Source organism: Myodes glareolus, chromosome 19, assembly GCF_982192425.1.
Source record: "Myodes glareolus chromosome 19, mMyoGla1.1, whole genome shotgun sequence".
In the NCBI taxonomy this organism is placed as follows: Eukaryota; Metazoa; Chordata; class Mammalia; order Rodentia; family Cricetidae; genus Myodes; species Myodes glareolus.
In genome coordinates this window covers 60,708,768-60,733,252 of record NC_142044.1, presented here as the reverse complement: position 1 = coordinate 60,733,252, position 24,485 = coordinate 60,708,768, and the positions used below count along the sequence as shown (strand labels likewise).

The 24,485-nt window shown below is 49.9% G+C and overlaps 1 protein-coding gene and 1 long non-coding RNA gene across 2 annotated transcripts in view; one reads left to right on the top strand and one right to left on the bottom strand.

Annotated features, from left to right (window-relative positions):
* Positions 1-24,060, top strand: part of Vdr (vitamin D receptor) — a 35,128-nt gene extending 11,068 nt beyond the window's left edge. Inside the window, exons 3-9 of the mRNA XM_087899223.1 lie at positions 1,166-1,296; positions 8,108-8,292; positions 8,502-8,610; positions 11,720-11,891; positions 19,149-19,300; positions 19,514-19,630; positions 21,002-24,060. Coding sequence (XP_087755349.1) covers positions 1,166-1,296; positions 8,108-8,292; positions 8,502-8,610; positions 11,720-11,891; positions 19,149-19,300; positions 19,514-19,630; positions 21,002-21,261 — 1,126 coding nt within the window. The 3' untranslated portion in view covers positions 21,262-24,060. The remainder of the gene's footprint in view (positions 1-1,165; positions 1,297-8,107; positions 8,293-8,501; positions 8,611-11,719; positions 11,892-19,148; positions 19,301-19,513; positions 19,631-21,001) is intronic.
* LOC146891015 (uncharacterized) lies at positions 4,314-7,554 on the bottom strand. Its single transcript, XR_014997947.2, has 3 exons — positions 7,400-7,554; positions 5,756-5,915; positions 4,314-5,447 (listed from the first exon to the last, which is right to left on the bottom strand). It is a non-coding gene; the product is annotated as an uncharacterized LOC146891015 (long non-coding RNA).
* Positions 24,061-24,485: the final 425 nt, after the last annotated feature.

The following is a 24,485-nucleotide window of genomic DNA, read 5'->3' as shown; positions in this document are numbered from 1 at the left end:
CAGTAAAGGGCACACATAGGAGGCCTTTTTGGTCCCCGAGGTACACATGGAGGATTCACAGCAAGAACTCCTAAGCTAGACAAGACAGTGGGTGGAAAAGGAAGCGTCCCCACTCAGACCTGGGACAAAATACCTAGGTATGAACAAAAAGGAAATGAGAATTTGCTCTGAATTAGAAACATCCGGTCTTCGAGTAGGCTTAGAGAGCCGTGGTCATTTGTGGTAACAGGTGAAGCCTCAAGAACCATGACGGGAAAGAGAGGAAGGAGAAAGAGAGAGACACATGGCTCACAGCCTAGAATAGACCAATGTGGCAATGATGATCTCATCATTCCTGGGTAACCCTGACGGCTCCCAAACTGCTTGTGTATTTTCTGTCCCCTAGGAAAACACTGTCCCTGCAGTAGAGGTATAAAGGCAAAAGTTGAAAGCTCTTTGTCCCCACAGAAGTGGACATCGGCCCACCACCCAGTCTCTTCCTGAGCATTTAGAGGACCTACAGGGTGGCCTAACCTTAGGGCAACACTGCCCCTAACAGCCTGGCACTGCCTACTGTCATTACAACCCTAGGTCTGCTGTTGCCCCCTTGGGTATGAAGTGTCATCAGTGGAGGGTACCAGAGCCAAAATCCAGAGGCGACAGATGGCCCTTCATCCTGGACCCGTCTGGTACTGAGCTATGCTCAAAGGCCAACTGTCCGGATCTATTTAGTTGAGGGCTCAGCTTTGTTGAACACTTTGAGTTCTAGGATTGAAAGCTGTCCAAGGAGCTAGAAGCTGAGCCTTGGATCCCTACAACTCTTAGATCTGAAGCCTCAATTTCTTACCGAACTGTTCTTAACCTCGGTGACCCAACGGTCTGTGACTGTTTGTGGTGGCTGCGGAGCCTCACTCTGGTATCTTTTCCCCATCCTTGGGCCAAGTCAGTCTGGTTGTCTGAAGACTGTCATTGTCTCAATCCCCATGTTCCAGTGAATGTGAACTGCGAGCCTTTGGTTGGTAAACCTAGCTCAGGGCAGGGCTCAGGGTCACCGAGAATGGCCCAAGGGAATAGAAAACCTGGCCTTGTGGCCAGGTCTCCATAGAGACAGCCCCTGAAGGCTGTTCTCAGGCAGGGCGAGGGAGCCAGGCCAGTGACTCAATGCAGAGTTGTGTTCTTTCGGCAGGCGGAGTATGAAGAGGAAGGCACTGTTCACCTGTCCCTTCAACGGAGACTGCCGAATCACCAAGGACAACCGCCGCCACTGCCAGGCCTGCCGGCTCAAACGCTGTGTGGACATTGGCATGATGAAGGAGTGTGAGTGACCGGGGACAGGTGGGAGTGAGGGCTAGGCTGCCGTCACACAATAGCTGCAGTCACTGTCACGCAGGTTCCTCCACCAAGGCCTGCTTCTGCCGGATCCTGGACCAGGGACAAGGGTCTGTGTGAAGCAAAGCTGTTGAGGCTGCAGTTTGGAGTATATCAAGGGGTTGTGCTTAAAGAAGAAACCCATATAATTCAGCAGATGCTGGGGAAGGGCTCATCTGGGCCTCCTGGGCTGGAGCATGGGCACTGGGTCCTCACAGAAGCCCCGCTTCCCTTTGGACAGTGCCGCCAGCATTTACATCCAGAGCCCAAACCCTCGCTCTAGAAAAGAGCCCTTGCCTTGCCAAGCTTAGGGCCTGCTGTCACCCTGGGAAGCCTGGGCTATGGGAATGTGAGGAAAGGGGCAAAGGAGAGGAACCAGGAAGACAAGTCAGGAATGAACACAAGTCCTAGAACAGGAGGACTCGGGAAGCGAGGGTCTTTCATGAGGGACATAAAATGCACTGGTGGTCAAAGTAGAGGAGAGTCACCTTGGCCTCCTTCTAGGGCCTTCACCAAGGCTCCTTGATCCTGATCCCAGCTCCCAGCCAGCACAGGCAGCCCTGGAAGGAGTTTCCAGACTTGGTTGCTGCTCACACCACAGGAATGTGCAGGTCTGGGCATGCCACGGTGCAACCTAGTCGCCGCCCCACCCCGCCTCCTGTGTTTGTACTGGAGAGTGAGACGCAGAGGCCCAAGGCTGGCGAGGTGCTCTCAGACATTCTTAATGGAGCCTGTTCTGTGCCTTGTGCTCAAGTGAGCACACAGGAGTGCCCTGCCTCTGTGGAACAAGATGCCTCTTTATTAAGGTTCCTTAGGGTCCTAAGGTTTCTGCCATCCAAGAACGGCTGTGAGTTCCATTGTTGGGATTCAATAAGACACAGTTGCATACACTTGAAGACCCTCTCAGACCCAAAAAGGACAAAACATCAGGATTGAAATCCAAAAGCAAGCTGGTTGGTGATCTGGGACTACAACTCAGCTCAGATCCCATTCTAGAACCCACAGGAGCCCCACAAGGAGCGCGCCAGCCCTCAATGAGATGCTGAATTAAGATCGCCCCCATACGTGATATCACACGGTGGTGCAATATCCATCCATCCCGGAGATGGTCTCCTCCAAAGCAGCTTTGGGTCTCATCTTGGTCCTCTGTGGAGTCTCACAAGCCTTGTCTTGCTCTCGTCCTGGTGCTCCCAGTGGGAAACTGTGCAGAGCTGAGGGATGGGAGGGGGGAGCAGGCAGAGTTCCAGCTAGAATGGAGCCACGTTTCAGTGCTCTGGAGGGAAGCTTGTTTCCAAGAGATGCAATTCCTGTCTTGGGTCACCCAGCTTTGCACATCCAGGCTTAAGTCCCTGCCTTAGAACCCTCCAGAGCCGACCCCCTGCAGTGGCCTCGCCTCTCCTCTCAGAGACGATCAAGTATCTCACTATTTTCAGACTACTAGGAAGAGACTAGGAACTACTCAGTCTTCCTTCTAGTCGGAGCAGGGAGCTGGCCTTCATAGGAAAGCAGGGGAGGGAAGGCTCATGGAAAGGTGACAAAGGCAGGGACCAGTGTCTGTTGACAACCTGCGGGTGCCAAATTCTGCACAGAGAATACGTGTTTTTTTTCCTAAATTCTCACAACAACCCCTAAGCATGTGAATATTACTTTTTTTTTTTAGCAGATAAGAAAAGTCGAAGAGAATGACCCTGTTATGCCTCTGACCTAGCATGCTATCTGCGTCTATTCTGCCCTAGGTCCGGCCTACGGGCTCCAGCTAGGGAAACCCCACAGGCACTCCCAGTGAGTCAGCGCTTAGTCCATCCCCACACTCTGCCTGGAGCCCTAAGGAATAAATAGACTGAAGAGAGCTTTGTCCCTCCAAAGAGTCCTTTCCTCTGTCCTCAAGTCCTAGGCGGTTCATATTTGAAGTTTGTTTCTTCTTGTTGTTGTTTTTGATGTAGGACCTTGCTATGAAAGCACAGGCTGGCCTCAACCCTCTACTTCAAGGTCTTGACTGTGGAGTTGAGTTCTTACATTGCGCTACATCTGTCCTGCACAGAACCAACCCCCTTGTGATAACTTCAATGTTTTCATAGAGATGAATCTTTCCTCCCCAGTTTCCTTGCGATTGCACAGCACCTGGGTCATAGGAGGTGCCCAGTAAATGTGTTAAGTGAATGAATATCAGCTCTCCACATGCTTCTTCTAGATCCTCATCAGTCTATAGAGATCAGTAAGTTTAGCCTAAATCTGATATTGTCTGAGTCATTCATTTGAGGGGAAGAGTTACATCCTCTCCCTTGATGTTCTGAGGTCACTAGTGACATCTTCACGTCTTAAAACTGTTCATGTTTGCAGATCTTGGCTTTCCAACTCAGGTCTAGGCTTTGTTGGACAGGAGACATATTTTACATGCAAATCACTTACGCCAAACTGCTTCGTCTTTCCCTCAAGGGATTTGCAAGGAAGTGGAGAAAGCGACTTGGGGTTGGACAGGTTACCAAAGCCAACTACTGACGTTCAATCTCGTCCATTGCAGAGTTCCCCAGAACCCAGTTACCAGGCTGCTGGCTGTATCTCATAAGCGTGTCCCCTGACCTTATAGCGTAGAAGTAGCGTCTAAATATCAATTCACCAAGAAAATTATTTTTAAAATTCCTAAGAGGTTAATAAGTCCTCTGAGCTAATTATTTCACAAATCACAACAGTGTATGTAGATATGTGAATGAGGTATGGTTGTCCCTAGTTAGTGTTGCTTCCTGGAAGCTCTGGACAGCGACCAGCGAGTCTCAAATTTCACCAGTCCTTCTGAGCTGTGACTGCTATTCAACACAAGCAGTTGGGAAGAGAGGTGGTAAAGGTTGACGCTGAACTTTAAATTATTTGTTTATCTATTCAGGCTGGGGCGTGTGTCATCGCTCACCTGCGGAGGTCAGAGGACAGTTTGTGGGAAAGTTCTCTCCTCCCACAAGGCGGCCCCAAGATTGAGCTCAAGTCGTGAGCTTGGCAAGCCAGCACTCTACCCACTGCGGCTTTCCCTACTGAACTACGTTGCTTGTCTCTGAAGTTAATTTTGAATCTTCTTTGTTTTTTTCAAGTAAATCACCAATGAACTTTGTTTGTTTAGTTGTTCCCACTCGTTAGCTTTACTTGGGACAGTTTATGTCCGGACTCCATGTCTAAGAGACAGCATCCTACTGATCAGTTACAGCTCAATACAATCAGAGACAGATGGACTTGTGGGCATGACCATTCATCCCAGAACCAGACTGCTCAAGTCTGAATGCTGGCTCTACTGTTGTTAGCTGTCTTACCATGAGCAAGCTACACAACCTCTCTGGGCCTCAGTTTCTTCTTCTACAAAATGGGAATAATGATGATATTTACATTAAAGGGTTGTTTTAGTGAGCCAGTATGCAAAAGGTCCTCTTTATTTTTCGTTTTTTGAGACAGGTTTCTCTGTGTAACAGCTCTGACTGCCCTAGAACCTGCTTTGTTGACCAGGCTGGCCTCAAACACACAGAGATTCTCCTGCCTCTGCTTCCCAAGTGCTGGAATTAAAGGCATGCGTGTGCCACCACTGCCAGGCCCAAAAGATACTTATAATAATGCTCCATACATTTAAAAACCAATTAAGTCATCCATTAATCTTATCTTCTTATGATGCCAAACTTGATCACCAGAAATTCTAGGTCCCAAAAGTTCAAAAGTAATCTTAAGGCTGGATGTGGTGGTACTTACCCAGCACTTGGGAGGCAGAAGAAGGTGGATCTCTGAGTTTGAGACCAGCCTGGTCTACATAACAAGTACTGGAACATCCAGAGATACATAGTGAGACCCTGTCAAAAAAAGAAAGAAAGAAAGAGAGAGAGAAAGAGAGAAAAAGAGAAAGAGAGAGAGAGAGAGAGAGAGAGAGAAAGAAAAAAGCCAAGCAAACGACAGGTAGGGCTGGAGCCATGGCTCAGGGGTAAGAACACTGTGCGCTCTTCCAGAAGATCTGGGTTTGAATCCCGGCACCAGAAACATGTGTAACTCCAGTCCCAGGGGATCTGATGCCCTCTTCTGGCCTTGGCGTGCACCAGACATTCATATGGTACACAATGCAGGCGAAAATACTCCTAAAATAAAATAAAATGAAATAAAATAAAATAAATTTAAAAGAGCAAGAAAGCCATACCTCTAGAGACAAGCACCAACAACACACACATAACATAACTTGGCAGAGGTGTCAACCGAAGCTGTGCCATCTCACACAAGGACCCCAAAGTGTACAGTTCTGGAGTTCTCCCTGAGCTTGCAGAGTCTGAAGGCATGGTCTGAGAAAACCCTGTGTTGTTCGGGTGGTCCCGTACAGATTGGTCTGTCTTAGAAGCATTTCAATCACAATTATTTAAATCAAAGAGGTCGGCTTCGGTGGGTTACTCACCTGTGTGCTTTGAGAGCCATTCCTGACACTAGAATGCAGACGGCCCGGTGCAGGCCTCTCGGTGCCCATGAAGATGGCTTACATAGTAGACACACTCTGTGCTGATGTTCTTGATAGCTGGTGTCATCACACTCCGTGGCAGGAATCCCCCGACTGACCTCTGTGAGGGAACACAAGAATTGTAAGCCATAGCCCCTGTCCTTGGGGCTAGGAAAGGAGGCCTTGAACCTCTCAAGTTTCTCGGGCAACGGTTATTAAAACCTGTGTCAGCAATGGGTCTCAAAGAGTGGGATACTCAGGTGCCAATGCGTGTGGAAAACACGAATTACGCAGGAAGGATGAGAACAAGAGCTCAGAGCAGATCAGGGCAATCAAGACAGGCTTCGTGGAAAAGAGACCGAGAGCTAGCCACTGAGGGAAGATGAGACTGTGTGTAGGTGTTAGGTAGAGAAGATGCAGGGACGGACATCCGGCACAAGTGTAAGCAGGTTGTGTTTACGGCTCGGCGATGCTGACGTGCCTAGAACAGGAACCGTGTCCTAGGGTGCTGAGGAATGAGGCTGTAAAGAGTTAAGGCAGATTATGAAAGGCCTTTCCTTTGGTTTGGTCCTGGCAAGCAGGAAAGATGCAGAAGCTCCTAAGCAGGAGAATAACACCACGGAATCCTGGGAGGGCTACCAAAATCTGCCAGGCTGATCAACATGCCTGTGGACGCCCACAGTGGGGCAGGAAGAGCCCTGCCTCCTGAGCTCCCATCTCTCACTCTGCCCACCCTTCACATGGGACAGGAGAGACGGGACACCTGGCCATGGTTCCACAGGCCTTTCCTTGGCCCTTTCTTTCCTTGGGATGCTCCTAGCTCCTTTGCCCCCCCACCCCGCCTGATCTCCTAGGGGCTCAGCAGAAAGACAACCTCTGTGAGAGGAGGGCTGGCAGCTCTTTGGGCAGATGAGTCAGCCACCTGGGCGTGGCTTCCTTCCAGCACTGTTCTTTGGGCTGTACACCTTGGTTGTGGGAAGAAGGCACCATCTTTCTCTAAGATTTCCCCTTCCTGCTATGCCTGTGGCTCTGATTCTCCATTCCTGCCTCCCATAGGTACTTTCTCAACCCCACTGACCTCTCTCATCCCTACCCTTCACGACAGGCTCAGGTCAATGGACTTCTCTTGAAGCCCAGAACCCATTTACTCTCTGGTTCTGGTTCCTTCCCCAGCTCTTGTGAAACTTCTGTGGGCAGATGCCCTGGCAGCCCTGGCAGTTTGAGCACAGAGCAAGTAGGTACAGGCTGAGGCCCTAGTGCCCACTCCTACCACCAGGCTCCGCAAGCCCTGGCCAGGCAGTCTGTTTGCCTGGCTGTTGTGCCAGGGATCCCTGCTCCCAACCTGTCCTTGCAGGCAGCTGCCCCAACACAGGGTGGCAGGGGTCACTGCCGACGCCCCGTACCAGCCTGCAGGTGACAAAGTATCTCCCATGACCAGTCATCTCCTGCCAACTGGAAGGAGCGCCCCAGGCCCCAGCTATCCGGCTCCAGTCTTCAGAGATTTCCAAGAGGTCTCAAAACATTCCTTGAGCAGAAGTCCCAAGCGTTTCCAGATTCAAAGACCGAGATGTTGTTATGCAGAGGGGCCAAAGAACAGAGACTCACATGTTGTTTAGAGTGGAGCGGGCGGCTGAGTTCCACGTCAGGAAATGAGAATGTGGAAATGGCCTCTTCAAGGGGTTCTTCTCGGCATTCCCTAGCTTCCACACAGAAGGAAAGGAAAGGCCCACACAGCCGTGGAACCTGAGGCATGAGCAAGGACTAGCATCTAACTGTGCCAGTCACATCCAGTTCTCAAAACAGGTAGCTTGGAGGGGGTGGTGCTCTTGAGACCATACGCTTCAAACTGCTCTTTTTTTTTCTTTATTATTTATTGTGTGTACAGTGTTCTGCCTGCATGTATGCCTGCAGGCCAGAAGAGAGCACCAGATTCCATTACAGATGGTCTGTGAGCCACCATGTGGGTGCTGGGAATTGAACTTAGGACCTTTGGAAGAACAGCCAGTGCTCTTAACCTCTGAGCCCCTCTCTCCAGCCCAAAACTGCTTGTTTTTTATGAAGCCAGAGAGTCTGCCGTTTTCCCAAGGTCCCTGAGAATATGGACTTCCCATTGCCAGACAAACCTCCACTCCTCCCACGTGCAACTGCCTTTTCACCGTAGAAAATCCAGCTTCCTCCACGTCATGGCATTGGAGCTAACATGATGGCTGGGTCCCAGGGACTAGCCCCTCCCGTGCCAGCCCTTCAGCTGTGGAGGAAGGGTTCCGGGAGGAATTTTGGGCCATCCCTTGGGTTCCCTTTCTCGCCCCACAGTCATCCTAACAGACGAGGAGGTGCAGCGTAAGCGGGAGATGATCATGAAGAGAAAAGAGGAAGAAGCCTTGAAGGACAGTCTGAGGCCGAAGTTATCGGAGGAGCAGCAAGGCATCATAGCCATCCTGCTGGATGCCCACCACAAGACCTATGACCCCACCTATGCTTACTTCAGGGATTTCCGGGTACGTCCGCTGGTCCAGGGCTTGAGCCAGGGTAGTGGAGACTCAGATACAGCCTAGGCGTGGGGAGCAGGAATGGGGGTCAGGGATCTGGGAAAGGATGGAGACCGTGCTGCGCCCTGTGAGCCCTTCCCCTGGCAGCTGTTGCTCTCAGAGGCAGGAGAGTGACCCCCCAAAATAGGGACCTCTGAGAATTCATCTTTGCCTTCCAGCCTCCAGTTCGTGCGGATAGGAGTGAGGAGAGCTATCCTGAAAGGCCCACACTCAGCTTCTCCAGGGTGTCCTCCTCCTCCAGCTCCGATCTGTACACCACCTCACTAGGTAAGAAGCCCTTCCACCAAGCATACTGGGGGAAAGCATCCACCTCGTGGCCCTGAGGGGGAAGGGACAGAAATCTTCCATTTGCATACTGTGCGTGGGACACAGCCCTTCTTTCACAGAAAAGGGGCTGTCTTGTGCAAGATGCATGCTGGGAAGAGCCAAGCTGGGGTTCTGGCTGTACAAATCTGTACAAGCTCAGCCTCTGAGCCAAGCTCTGTCCTTGACCTGGAGGTCACTACCCGATCTTTCAGTCTTGGACTCTTTGAAAGGTGGAATTGATGTGGGAAGATGATCTACGATGTGGGAAGGGCTCTAACCTGAGCACTGGGGGAAGCAAGCACTGTGACCTGGAACACCCGTCGCCTTCACCTCCTCAGAGTCTGGGAGGCTGTACTTCTCTCTTTGGGCTCTCATATACATTCCTGTACCATCCGTCCCTACCTCACGGTGCCCTGTCCTCTCTGCCTCTATCTCTCACCCAGTTCTGGTGTCCCACCTTCTGGAAGAAGGTGGGGATGGAACCCCCACAACCACGTGTACACACCTCCTGGGTGCACGGACGGAGATGGGGTGCTAGTGCCGAGTGCTCTGAGATAACAGCACAGGACAGTGCCTACCCACCAGAAGTGAAAGGAGCGAGGTGGTCAGACTTAAGAGAAAAGCACTGGGCATGACTTGTGACTGGCGCTCCCTCCCCTCCCCCTCATTGGGATTCTCCACCCCCACCCCAAGTACCCATTCTGCATTCCATCTGACAACATAGTCATTGTCCCAGTTAGGGACAAGTAGTACTTCAGCTTTTAATAATCACTTATGTCCTTTAGGTAGTTTTATTATTTTTTTAAATTTTACTTTGAGGGGCTGGAGAGATGGCTCAGAGGTTAAGAGCATTGCTTGCTCTGTCAAAGGTCCTGAGTTCAATTCCCAGCAACCACATGGTGGCTCACAACCATCTGTAATGGGGTCTGGTGCCCTCTTCTGGCCTGCAGGCATACACACAGACAGAATACTGTATACATAATAAATAAATAAATATTTTTTTTAAAAAAATTTACTTTGAGGCAGAGTCTTACTATGTAACATTGGCTGTCTTGGAGCTTACTATGTAGACCAGGCTGGCCTGGAACTCAGAGAAAAATCACCTGCCTCTGCCTCCTGGGTGCTGGTGATTTTAAACTTTTCATAACTTCATTGCTTCAAGGTCCTTACACCCACCATTGGTATGTTCAGTATAGTATGTTTACAGATTCAGACAGGTAAAATGAGGCCATTTAGAGAAGTTACTATACAAAAGTCACACACATTCAGCATTGATACTTAGAAAATAGAGATGAATACATTTGGTCGCATAGCATGATCTTCGCCCCTGCTGCTCGAAGGAAGTGACTGCTCACCTGGACATGCCTTTCTAATTCCCTTCAGAAGTGGAACTTTGTGGTGTAGCCTAATGCTTTGCTTCTCTTCTCTTAGCCGTATATCATGGAGGCTGGAAAGGAGGCTCTGGTCAGAACACCAGTTGCTCTTGCAGAGAACCCAAGTGTGGTTTCCAGCACCCACATGGTGCTCACAACTGCCCACAACTCCACTTTCAGGGGCTCCAGTGTCTTCCGGCCTCCACAGGCGCCAGGCATGCATGTGGACACATATGTACACACAGGCAAAACAGTCATACAAGTTAAATAGAATGAGTACATCTAAAATTTCTCTATATTATGCTGTATTAAGTTTCTACATCATTCAGTATGTATCAGATGGTGGCTTGAGGACCACAGAGTGACTCAGTAGACAAAGCACTTGCTATGCCCCACAACCTGAGTTTAACCCCTGGAACTCATGTAAAAATGGAAGGAAGGGGGCTGGAGAGATGGCTCAGATGTTAAGAACATTGCCTGCTCTTCCAAAGGTCCTGAGTTCAATTCCCAGCAACCACATGGTGGCTAACAACCATCTGTAATGGGTTCTGGTGCCCTCTTCTGGCCTGCAGGCATACACACAGACAGAATATTATATACATAATAAATAAATAAATATTTTTTAAAAAATATTTTAAACAAATGGAAGGAAGCAACTCTACAAAATTGTTCTCTATCCTCTGCGTGCAGCCACAGTGTGCACACGCATGTACACATACATACACACACACACATACACACACACCACCACCACCACCACCACCCACGAATGATAAAGTTTTAAAAACTTAAGACTAAAGTTTTTAAAGACGAAATAGTGTCCTGAAATATAATTACATATAACATATCAAAACCTCCGACCGTTGGATCTCTATATTGGTTCCTTGTTTTTTAGTTTTTCTCCTGGGTAAAAATATTTATACTTATTCTAATTTTTTACTTATAATGGATGTATGCAAGTTGCATCACTACATACGTAATGATAAGCGATCTCTCTCTCTCTCTGCGTCTCTCTGGGGGGCAGGGGAGACACCCTCAATCACTCTACTCAGGTGCTATAAGTAGAGGCAGGTGGTGATTTCCAGGCCAGCCAGAGCTACATAGCGAGACCTTGTCTCACTCCTCTTGTCTCCACCTCTTGAGAGCTGGTATTACAGGTGCACATGACCACACTCGGCAACTGAAGGCTTTTCGTTCCTAGTTTCAGAAAGCTTTAGATTCCCTGCACAACCTCACCGGTCCTGCAGAACCCATCGCTGTGTAAGAGCGTCCTCAATGCTTCAGACTTTACAATTACCAGCATCGACTTTATGTTTGTCTCCAGTGTATAGTTGGAAAATGTAAATATTCTCGGCCTTGTAATTCATTGATCATAACAGACACGAGCTTTTTGCCCCATGGGTTGAGGAAGTGAGATTTTGCCCTATGGTTTTAACTGAGTTCTTAGAAAGACTTCTTGCTTTGCAAAATCACAGCTAAGAAGGACTCCCCCAACCCCGCCCCATAGTGTCTCTGGCTTCTTGGATTTAAAGTCTCAAAAACCTGAAATAAGAGATGGGGAGAGACCCAGAGAGAGTCTAGGGAGGGAGAGCAACCCTGGGAAAGGCAGTCACTATGGGGTCACGCAATGAGGTCCTCACAGAAAGGCCTGCCGGGGTGTCCTTAAGTAGCTCCCTCTTTTTCACCATCTTCCCCAGACATGATGGAACCATCCAACTTTTCCAACCTGGATCTGAGTGAAGAGGACTCTGACGACCCCGCCGTGAGCCTGGATCTCTCGCAGCTCTCCATGCTGCCGCACCTGGCGGATCTGGTCAGCTACAGCATCCAAAAGGTCATCGGCTTTGCCAAGATGATCCCAGGATTCAAGTAAGAAGCTCTTGCAATGTGTGGGAAACTGTCAGAATTCTGTGTGGAACTAGATGATACTCAGCAATCTTCTAAACCTCCCCCATCACAGAGCCTGCCCTCCCTCCCCTGCAGGACCAGACCTCATTATAGATGGTTGTGAGCCACCATGTGGCTGCTGGGAATTGAACTCAGAATCTTTGGAAGAGCAGGCAATGCTCTTAACCACTGAGCCATCTCTCCAGCTCCGGCGGGACTGTCCTTTAGCCCATGTAGCTGCCCAGCATTGCGTGGAGAGACAGTTCTGAGAGCAACTCCACTGCTCACTTTCTGGATGATGAAATGACATCCCACCCAGGTTTCGTGACCAGCTAGGATCCTCTCGGGGCGTCAGAAGTAGGTCAAGGGGCTCTAGTTCTGTACCACTGGCTCCCACTAGAGCCCTGCTGGCTCGAAACTAGTCCTCACATGAACCCTTTAGATTCAGCCTAGAAGGTTCCTGCATATCCAGTTCCCAGGCCAGGATGAAGGGACTGCGAGGAGGACATCAGGACTTCCGGACTTGTGAAATAATCCAGGAATCCTAGAAAACTGGAGACAGGTTCACTGGCATACGTGACCAAATAGGTGGAGACAGAGAGTTCTACTAGAGTGAGCGTCCTGCCTTACAGACTCCTTCATACAGATTTTGCTCACTCATGTCAAATTTGTTTTAATAATTACATGTGGAGTTGTAGCTCAGGGGTTAAGAGCACTTGTACAAGTGTGAAGAGCAGAGTTCAGATCCTTAGTACTCACATAAGAAATCCAGGCCAGGACTGGAGAGCTGGCTCAGCAGTTAAAAGCACTGGCTGCTCTTCCATAGGACCCAAGTCTATTCCCAGTATCAACATGGTAGCCCACAGTTGTCTGTAACTCCAGTTTCAGGGCATCTAACACCCTCTTCTGGCCTCCACAAGTACTGCATCCATATGCTATGCAGACATACACAGGCAAAACACCCATACATATAAAATAAAAGTGAAGATTAAAAAAAAATCCAGGCTAGCATAACTAGTAGTCCTGTAACCCCAGCATTTAGAGGGAGAGGGGATCCCCAGAGCAAGTTGGCTATCTAGACTAATCACATTCGCCAGCTCTAGGACTCAGGGAGACCTTGCCTCAAAATATAAAGTAATGAGAGATCAAGCAGGTTGCCCATTGCCAACCTCTGACCTCCACACACACGCTGGCACATACATCTGTACACATTTGAACATGCACACACATACACACACGTGTGTGTGTGCGTGTGTATATATAGGCATGTATAATACTTATATCTGAATATCCATGCAGTGTTAAATATTTCTTTTTTGTTTTGTTTTGTTTTTTGAGGCAGGGTTTATCTGTGTAATAGCCCTAACTGTCCTGGAATTAGCTTTGTAGACCAGGCTGGCCTCGAACTCACAGTGATCTGCCTGCATCTGTCTTCCTCCCAAGTACTGGGATTAAAAGCGTGTGTCACTACACCTTAAATATTCTCAATACAATATTGTCACTTTATATATTTATATATATATGTATATATATATATATGGTTAGATCTGTATTTATGAATATTCAATCTCTTCATTGTTTCCAAAAGTTCACTGGGTACATTCCATAAAACCTGTATATAACATGGTCAAGAAATAGAAAGAAGTCAGTCAGCACAAAGCAATGTTGTCATCCCTTCTCATGCTAGCAATAACTGAGGCCAGACTGCTTCCAGGTGCTGAACTAGGGTCCGGTGCTGAGTCCTGGGAGCTGAAGTGACTTTAACATTGGCCACCTTTGGATAAAAGCTAACATGAGGTGTTTTTCGTGGATTTGTCAACTTTTCTCTGTGAAGGAAAGCAATTAGTTATTGTCGAAATTTCACACGATCCTTGGTGTCCACGGGGCTAACACAGCACCTCCAGGTTGGTTTCTGCCAGGAGACAGCTGCCTGTGTATTGCCCGATAGCCTCACCAGCTCTGACAGAGTCAGTGTGGCTAACATGTAGAAGAGCAACATGACAGGCGGTGTTGAGACCCCCTCTCCACCCCCACCGCGCTGCACCTTCAGCTGTGGCTGAGAAGGCCAGGGACGGACTCTTCTATCAGCCAGGTGGGCACACTGATCTCCTGTATGGAATGAGGCCTGCTTCACCCTCAGAGTTTGGCCGTGGAACTGGCAACACATTTTGTTTAGTACAAGTTCCAACTCCTTCTACCGTGCTACAGGCTGCTGTTTGGTAGCTCCACGCCTTCCAAAGTCTTGTTTTGTGTAAACAACTAGAAACAAGACAAAACAAAACACCCCAAGGAACTGAAGTCCTGGCAGCAGCTGGCTTCCACCTGAATCTGAGAAGCAATCTCGTTTTTTTCCTCACTCTAGTAGGGGCAGGGTTGAACAGGTGGCCCCTGAGCCCCCTCTATGTGCTGAAGTTTGGTGTTTAGAGGAGGCAGAGGCAACTTTCATTGAATACATAAAAAGCCATCATGCACCCAGACCACCTAACACCCCCACCTTGAGTACCTCAGCTTCTGTCCCCCGCCCCCATATCTTATTGTTTATTTTTTAGCTCTTATTATTACTCTGTCCTCCACTTCTTTCTCCAAGGCTGAGACGATCTACTCCTTCCTTTCCTTTCGGGCTCCATTTCTCCACAGGGTTCACTAGCCTAGCTCTGTTGTCACGGCTAAAGAGAGATGCGCATGAGCAGACATGAGAACCACTCCGGTATTGCTGCAAAATGGGTTACGTTGATGATGAACACCCTCAGGTTGGCGTTTCTTTCTTCAGCATGGCCTGAGATAGATCATTCTCTGTAGCTTTAGAGCCTGTCCTGTAACTAGCTCTTGTAGACCAGGCTGGCCTTGAACTCACAAAGATCTGCCTACCTCTGCCTCCCGAGTGTTGGGATTAAAGGCGTGCACCACCACTGCCTGGCAGCAGATTGTTTTATAAGAAAAATGGGCCAGGCCTTTGCCAGAGCTCTGGAAGTATGCTAATATGGATACCCTGACTAGACAGAAGGGGTGCCACACCTGGATGGGAGCCAGCCCAGTAGCTCTCTGGGTCTGTGATTTCCACACTAAGGGGCTGTGTTCCCCTGAGAACAGTACTTATGTCCCTGGCAGCTTTGATCTTGCTGCCCGAAGGCGAGGGAGACAGGTGGGGAAGGCAGGAGGAGATGTCTGTGTGGGTGAGGGGACCAGGGTTGGGATGAGACACCAGCATGGGCACGGAACCAGCCCAGGGCAGCAGTTCCTGGGCTCCTCTGGGCGTGCGCAGCACAGCAGTGCTCCCTTGGCTCTGCTCCCTCCTCCCACCTCCTCTCCCTCCTCTGCTGCAGCTCACCCACAAACCTCTCTCTTTGCACTGCAGAAGTGCATGGAGGAGGTCGGGTCAGGAGCAGCTTCTAAATGGTCGGGAGCAGTTGTGGCTACCAGGGCTGAGCGCACGCAGGCTGCCGTACCCAGGGAGGTAGGCTACAAGGCCACAGCCGCTCAAGCCCAGCTTCAGGAGCTAACTGCCTGCAGCCTTGCTGTCCTTCCATTTCCAGGGCCTCCAGTCACAGGCCCTAGAGGCTCCCCTCACCCTCTCCCGCACAACTAGGCATCTTTCCACCGGGCAGCTTTCTTGCCTAAACTGTGAGGGATGGAAGTTGATTAGGACACCATCTCTGGCCTCCGGGGACTGGGTGTCTGATAGAAGAGATAAGCATGTAAACAATAGCTGCCCAGAGATAAGAACGCTGCTGGAAACCTGCTGGAGACACCGTGGGAAGACAGGCAGGGAGGGGCTCCCCAGGCAGCAGCTTAGTTCCAAGGCACACCTCGGGTGCCTAGACGTGATCCCAGGTGTGAATAGTGACTGACTAGGCTGGGAGAGACGACACTTGGCCAGGCCCTGGGCTGGTACTCGCTTTAGCAGAACAAGCCCCCTTCCCAGTTTCCTGGGAACCATCTTAGAAGGCTCCGCATTTCTCCGCTGTGGGTAGAGTGCGTGCGGGGCCATTGTAGCTTTCCTCACGGCAGCTGGACATCTGGACCACAGTAAACACCGATCCTCAAAGCAGCAGGCATGATTGCTCACCTCCAGACACCTGTTCTGAGTAGAGCACAGCCCTCCCTCACAGCCACAGGGAGTACCCGGAGTGAGAAGTGACCAGACGCCTTGTCCATTGCCGTGGTGCAGCATTACACAGCCCACTGAGAACCAAGCTGGGTTTTCTTTTCTTCTTCTTTTTTTTTTTTTTAAGAATTTTTATTTTCTTTATACTTTTTCTGTACTTTCCAAAGATTTAATAGTGAGCTAAAACTCAGATAGAGGCGGTGCTGGCATTTGTTTGTTTTTGACACCGGGTCTCACTTTGAAGCTCAGGGAGGTCAGGAACTTACTATGGAGCCCAGGCTGGACTCAAACTCACAATAATCTCCCCAGCTACAGTCTGCTAAATGTTATCATAGACATAAATCACTACACCTGGTTAGTTTTTGCTTTTTTGACATGCATTGAGTATTTATACTTAGAAGATACCATGTTGTTAACCTATTTGTTGGAGATTAAAAGGACAAAAGAAGGATACAGTGGTTCCCTTTAAAAAGCAAAATGCCAGGACTGGTGAGGTGCCTCAGCAGCTGAAAGTGCTTGCCAGCCTCAGCCTGATGCCCTGAGTTCAAATTTCCCTGAATCCATGGTGGAGGAAGAGGAGAGAAAACTGATTCTCCAGAATTGTTCACTGACCTTCACAAGTATGTCATAGCACACATGCACCCCCCCACAACAATAATAATAATATGACATAATAATAAATAATAGTAATAATAAAATTTTAAAATAAAAGCATTCAATTAGCTCTGGTTAAGGGTCCTCACAGCTAATAGAGCAGTCTGCTGGTTCTGGGTGCCGTTAGGACATGCACAAGTATATGGCCCTATTGGTTATAGCTCAGTAGAAGAAGAGGCAATTGATATAGGAGCTGGACCCTCACAGCTGGATCCAGAGGCTGTGAGCGTGGCTCTTGGAGAAACCTGCAGCCGCCACGTCACCACCATTATCAAGCGTGCTGGAGCCGAGCTGGCCACGCAGTCTCCAGTGGGAACCTCCCACCTGGAGTGCCTCTGGAGTTCTCAGTCCTGATCCTTGGCCTGCCGCCTAACTGTGGAACCCTTCCATTTCCCATCATCTATCGTCCGTCCGTTTCCTGCACTTACACACTAGAGTGCTGCAGAAAATGTCTTAGCCTGTATACAGAAGACTCCTATAGAGGCGTCTAGACAGTCAGGAAAAGAAAGCAGGGAAAGCCAGAAGTGAGTCGGCCTATCCACTGTCTTTCTCTGTCGCTGCTCAGACAAGCCCAGTTCTTGACTCAGAAGCCTGCAATGGTTGGCCTCTTGTCACATCAACGTGTTTATTGATCCTCTTGTACCCAGGGTTCAGTGATGATTCTGTGGGAAACAATAGCGCAATTAAGAGATGGTGTTGGCTCTCAAGTAACTATAAACAAAGCTTAGAGCTGGGAGGGGTAATTCCAGCTCTCAGGAGGCAGAGAGAATGCCAGCCTGGGCTATGGAGAACCCCGGAGTCCAGAACACAAAACTAGCAGAGGCAGAGGCAAGCACAGGAAGGGAGGAGGGAAAGCGAGCACCATCAGTATGTACTGGTGACTGAGAAAGAACCGACTCTGCTGATCCGGCCAGACTCCACGAGAGATCACACTTGGTTTTGAGACCAGAAAGGTGTGATGGAACCTTAAAGGAAGGTGTTTCTGAACCTGGCGGGATGATGCAAAAGGCAGAGGCTCTTGCTCTCAAGTTCCATCCCTGGGACCCACTTGGTAGAAGGAGAGTAGACATTCTCTGAAGTTACTCTTTTTGACCTCCACCCCTGCACTGTGGCTCATGTACACAAGATAAATTAATGCAGTTTAAAAAATTGAAAGGAAGAGTTGCTCCTAGCTGAAACTGTGCATCCTCAAAGGCATGCTGTGTAGGAGAGCATAGCAATTGAATGCAGAGTAGTGTCGTGTTGCAAGAACGGAGGGATGGTGGCATTTGTAATGGGAAAGAGGCCTGGAAAGCAGAGCCAAACTGTGGAGTCTGGACTTGATCCTAGGGAGCATCTCGTGCACAAGAAAGACTGCCCTGTAGCAGCAATAGGAAAGATGAATGAGAGACGTGAGACTCTGGGTTTCTAGTAGGAGGCCCTTGCACAAACCATGGAGAGAGCCATTGTCTTAGTGTTCTATTGCTGTGAAGAGACTCAATGACCAACGTAACACTTGCATTTTAACTGGGGCCTTGCTTATAGTTTTGGAGGGTTAGTCCATGATCACCATGGCAGGAAGCAGAAAGGCATGGCGCTGCAGTAGTAGAGAGCTTTGCATGCTGATCCACAGGCAGCAGGCAGAGAGAGGACCACTGAGCCTGGTTTGGGCTCTATAAACATCAAAGCCCACCCACCTCCAATAACACACTTCCTCCAATATGAGCACACTTACTCCAGCAAGGTCAAACCCCCTAATCCTTCCCAAACAACTCTACTCTTTAGTAACTAAGCATTCAAATATATGAGCCTATGAGGGCCGTCCTCATTCAAACCACCACAGCAAAGGAGACAGCTCAGGAGATCAGCTGCCAGCTATGCAAGCTTCAGGACCTGAGTTCGGATCCTCAACATGCACATGAAAGCTGGATGTGCAGTATGCATCTGTAACCCCAGTGCTAGGGAAGGGAGACGAGTGGATCCCTATGGCTCACTAGCCAGGCAGTCAATCTGAAGCAGCAAGTGATCCGATCTCCAGACACAACATTCAATAGAAGACATTGGACATCAACCTCTGGCCACCACAGACACACAGACCAAGAACAAAAACAATGGCGTTCTGAGCCAGAGCTGTCCTAGTGAGAGCAAGAACAAAGTCACGGCTCAACAGATGTCTTGGAGACAGAGGTGGCTAAGCTTGCTACAGAGATGGACAACTGGGAAGGAAGCGCAGCGGTGTTGATGGTGACCCTGCCAATGCCTTCTGCAAACCTGTGTTACATACCACAACACAGGGAGCTTTATTTGGCTGTCCCTTCCTTCTGACCATAGTAGCCTCTGCCGTGGGTCATTGAGCTACTGGGAAAGCCTTGGTCTCTTCTCGCCTCCCAGACAAACTCTTCTACCTTCCGGGATATCCCTGTCCAAACACTAAACAGGTGCCTGTGACTTGCAGATTTTTACTGGCTGCCTGACTTCTCCCTTCCCGCCTTCCCCAACAGGGATCTCACCTCTGAAGACCAGATTGTACTGCTCAAGTCAAGCGCCATTGAGGTTATCATGTTGCGCTCCAACCAGTCTTTCACCATGGATGATATGACTTGGGACTGTGGCAGCCAGGACTACAAGTATGACATCGCTGATGTCTCCAAAGGTGCGCTTAGACTCCTCCTCTGTTTCCCCAGTGCCCAGACTCTGACTCTATAGTCTCTGAACTCTTGGGGTGGTGACCAGGCGCCTGGAAGAAGAGCGGGCAACAACAGGGAGAGATGGGCGGGGGGGGGGGGGGATGCCCAGGAGTGGATTCAGGTAGGGTGGGTGCTTCTGCTCTCACACTGGCTGCGCGCTCTCTCTCTCACACACACAGCTGGGCACACCCTGGAGCTGCTTGAGCCCCTCGTAAAGTTCCAGGTGGGGCTGAAGAAGCTGAACTTACACGAGGAGGAACACGTCCTGCTCATGGCCATTTGCATCGTCTCCCCAGGTAGGGAGCCGAGCAGGGAGGAACGGAGAGACCTGAGACATGGTGGGGACGGTCACATGGTAAAGCCCTGCTCAGAGTCAGTGGGGCAGTCTGGGGGAGAAAGGAATAAGAAAGGCAAATAAGGAAACACTCACTTTGCTGAGTTTGCATAGCCCATATGGCATGTGGAGGGGTCCTTCAGCACACGTGAGTTGGTCTCATGGAGGCCAGGGGTGATTCATAGGACTTTGAGGAACCAGATAAGCAGGGTTCCACATAGGCCACGCATAGGGCTTGGGTGTTGCCAGTACTCAGGTTCTGTTCTTGTCTGAACTGGGATGAACTTTCCTGTCACCCGAGGTTCTTGGGAGGCAGGGCACAAACCCTTGTGGAGCAATGGGTGCTTCAGCCTGAGTTGGCTTTGGAGGCTGTGAGCCGTGACCCAAGGTGGGGAAAGACTAAGAAGGGAGTTGTCGCGGTCTTAGAGATGTTATATTGGTGATAAAGTCCAAGGGATACAGTGTCAGCTCAGGCTGGACCATGTGTGCACAGGGGAAAACTAGTGGCCTGTGCCCAGGAATACTTCCCAGGCTGAAGGGCCAGGGAATAGGCATAGGTTTCCCTCCTGGTGCCCAGCTAGCATGTACTCACTCACTCACATGCTCGGTAATGATTTACTGAGTACGTACTATGGCTAGGCACTAGGCAAGGCTCGGGGCGTCGCAGCAAACAGGATAGACTTTTCCCTCAAGAAGATTAGTGGGGGGCTGGAGAGATGGCTCAGAGGTTAAGAGCACTGGCTGCTCTTCCAGAGGTCCTGAGTTCAATTCCCAGCAACCACATGGTGGCTCACACCCATCTGTAATGAGGTCTGGTGCCCTCTTCTGGCCTGCAGGCATACATGCAGACAGAATGTTGTATACATAATAAATAAATAAAAAATTTTTTTAAAAAAAGAAGATTAGTGGGGAAATGAATGCTAGTATCTACTCATTTTCATTATGATGGGAGTTTTGGATATGAAGATGATGTGATACTACAAGAGAGATCCTGAGGGAGGTAAGGGGTATCAGGACAGCCTTCTTCGGGAAGGGCTTTGAGTATGTTCCCTGATGAGCAATCAGGCAGGCAGAGTCGAGAGCTGCCTTCCAGGCAGAGGGAAGAGGCCAGTGTGGAAGATCTGAATACCAAAGACTGAACCTAGAGACAGAAGGAGTGAGGTGATGTGGGGCGGGACCAGAGGAGCCCATGGAAGGACTTGGTCCCAAATACAGAGGGACGTCGTGGGGGGAACACTGACATGGGTATCTGTGTGGATGGATAACTGTGAAACTGAGAAGCAAGAAACTCAGCTGAGTGTCCCTGTGTCTCCCTCCATCCCCTGTGACACAGACCGACCCGGGGTACAAGACGCCAAGCTGGTTGAAGCCATTCAGGACCGCCTATCCAACACACTGCAGACCTATATCCGCTGCCGCCACCCACCGCCAGGCAGCCACCAGCTCTATGCTAAAATGATCCAGAAGTTGGCTGACCTGAGAAGCCTCAACGAGGAACACTCCAAACAGTATCGCTCCATCTCCTTCCAGCCCGAGAATAGCATGAAGCTCACACCCCTTGTCCTGGAGGTGTTTGGCAATGAGATCTCCTGACCAGGGTAACCTGCAGTGGTGCCTGGGTGGGGCCGCTCCTTCAGGCCCTGTGCCCAGGCTCTGGGCAGGTTGAGGTCCAGCAGTGACTCCTGCCCCCTTCTGGAGTTCAGTCCTTCCTCTGCCATTGCCCATGTCTGTCTGGCCCATCCTTTCCTCCTGCCCAGCCTGTCCCCCTTTCCTGTAGATTGCAGGTTGGCCCTGTCCCTTGAGACTTCAGTTAAGGAGAGACTGCTACTCAATTGACAAAGAAACTCAAGCGGGCAGAGCGGGCAGAGGCTGAAGGCAGAGCTCTGTCTGGGGAGGCTCCCATTATAAGGGACCACTGCTTGTGCCAAGGGAGGCAGGCAGGAGAAATGTGCCCATGTCTCAGGGACAGGTACCTGTACCTCCCCACCTTCCCAATGCCTAATGGGAAATCCCCTACCCCTGCCAAAAAGGGTACCCACTTACCCACAATCCTCTGCATCCCATCTCATCCTGCTGCCAGTGTGTGCTATTTCACCCCAGGACCCAATGTGGGGCCTCCTTCCTCTGCCATTATACTCATGGACTTGTTCACTGCCAAGATGACCAAATACACTACCACACTAACCAACAAGTACTCACCTAGCTCCAGAGTTCCCACCTTTGAGGAATTCCCCGGGACCAGGACCTCTGGAACCAGGGGGCTTCTTCCCCATCCCAGAACCACTGACCTAGAAAAGCACCTAAGGATAGGACCCAGGGGATGGGACACAGGCCAAGTAAAGAGGAACAGAGCCAGCCTGTTCTTTCCACGGGACAATGAATGAGACCCCTCTGTCCTTGTCATCAAGCTGAGGGTCCTTCAACCTGGAGATATTGGGACCTCTCCTCTTACCTACACACGTGTCAGGACCAAATGTCCCCAACTTCCAGAAGCTCCCCAGTCCTGTCTTCACCCCTTACCCTGCCAGTGCCTTATCACCTACCTAGAACAGCACCTCTTTCTCTAGCTTTCCGGGAGTTCACCAAGGATGTCCCAGAAGTCATCTCAGCTTCCCCGTCACCCCCATTTGGAGCAGCAGTATCTCCCCTCGCTTGCCTAGGGGGAGCTACCTTTTCTTCCTGTTGGAAGGAGATGGGGGGAAGCCAAGAGCTGCCCGAGTGGAGCTCCAAGCCTGCTATCCAGATAAAAAACCAGACAGGAGCACTCTTCACCTCCGGAGATAGGTAGGGGTGATCAGAACGTGTGGAGTGCAAAGATATGGGACCAGTTTCCTGATTCCCACCCACCACCCAAAGTCAAGGGAGGCCTATGGAACGGACAGGCGATGGGCTAGGTGCACATCTTCAAATTCCACTCCTCTGTAGCAGCCCCGCCCAGGAGCTTGGAGCCCTGATCCCGCTCACACCAAGCACACCCCTTTCTGATCATGGGTTGTAGGTGTGTGGGACCCATACAGAAGAGGTTCTCATAAGGGGACTCATAGAAGGTCCTTAGGTAAATGCTTGATTTGGGGAACACGGCCACATTGAAAGCAGCAACACAGTGCTAAGGTCGGTGGGAACATAGTGACACTTTTTTGTATTCCCCGGAAACCCTGGGACAAGACAGATTTATCACTGCAAGAACCATTAGTATCCACCTTGCCTGGCGTGTCCCAGAATTCAAGTGGAAAGCATCTGGGGCCACATTCCCATATTGCAAAATGACGTACAGAAGGTTTCATTTTAATTTTCTTAGATCAGGGTTGCTTTCAGAATTAGACCCCACCTAGACTGTGTTCTACCACTGAGGTGGCAGCACCTGAATCAGCAGTGTGTGTGTGTGTGTGTGTGTGTGAAAATATTGTACATTAATGATTATTGTTACTGCTTAAAAAAACTACAGAGAGACTTGATTTTAGCTGCAGAACACATTGATCCAGCTCGCTGTTCAATGGGAGGGAACGTCTGAAAATTGCTAAGGACTTCAGCGCCTTTATAACAAGAACCTGCCATTAGAGAAGAGCATGGTTTACTGGGGCTTTTATAGTCAGAAATGTCCCCAGGCCAGGAGAAACTCTAAACTTATGGCCCTGGGCCGTTTTATATTGAGCCTGTTTCCACTGCTCTGGTAGATGGCCCAGGGTTTGAGGAAGCCCTGGATTTTAGAGCAAACCGACATCTGGGACTTCCTTCTTCTCCCCCCCACCCCTAATAACCCACCCACCTGTGCAAAGGCCTCGCTTTTGGACTCTCCACTTCAGCCCTGTGTGCTACTGTTGTCTTGTCAATAACATGTGTCGGTCTTTGGAAAACTTCCCTCTGTCCTCTTCCTTTTCTGCTTTCTCCACGAAACTCCACAGGCCTCCAGAGCAGGCCAGTTAATCAGCCCAAGGACCCACCACTGAGGCAGCGCCCAAAGGGAATCCTAGGAGCAGGAGAAAACCAAACTGGCCAAGAAAGGTTGAGAAGCATGTCTAGTTTGTTTATTCTGAACACACGAAGAAGAGCTTGCACTTCTGATAGGTATTACTAGACATGAAGGGAACTAGACAGACACCAAAATGGAAAAGCAGCAAGATTTCCTGAGATAGGAGAATCCTCCTGCTGCCTAAGAGGAGGGAAGTCAGGAGTCCAAGCCGGGTCAACAGTGGTGGTGGACATACGTGACAAATCTGGTGGACATTAGACATCTAAAGAGCCTCTAGAGATTCCCATAAAGAAAAAAAATGTTTTCTAAGATCTTGTCAAATAAACCGTGAAAAGGCTTTGCCGAGGGTACCAGACAGCTCACGCTTGCGCAGCGCTGACTCTGACAAGCACCGCTGTAAATAAAGGCCTCATGAAAACCAACTTGCTTGCTCTTCATAAGGACCCATGAAGGTTACCCTCACATGGCGGAGGGGGTCAACTGCCCACAGCTACACTGGTGGTGAGGGAGAGGTGAGGTTCAGACCTGGGCAGCCATCTCTGGGAACCTTTAATTAATTGCAATGTTCTACTGCCCCCTACGGAGTTAAGCCCTGTGACAGATGATGGGGTAGTCTTGCTGCCACCCTAGGGAGGACATGAGGGAGGTTTCCATTCAGAGATGGCGAAACGGGAGGTGCTGAGTCACAGAGTGCTCTCTCCCCAAGGAGCATCTGGCCTAATGTGTTGGCCGCAGTCAGGTGTGGCACTTGCCAAAGAACATCACCGGGAAACCAAGGGACGCTGGGGACATCTGTTAGACCAGCGCCTCAGAGTGTTACAAGTACCCGCTGTGCATAAATACGACT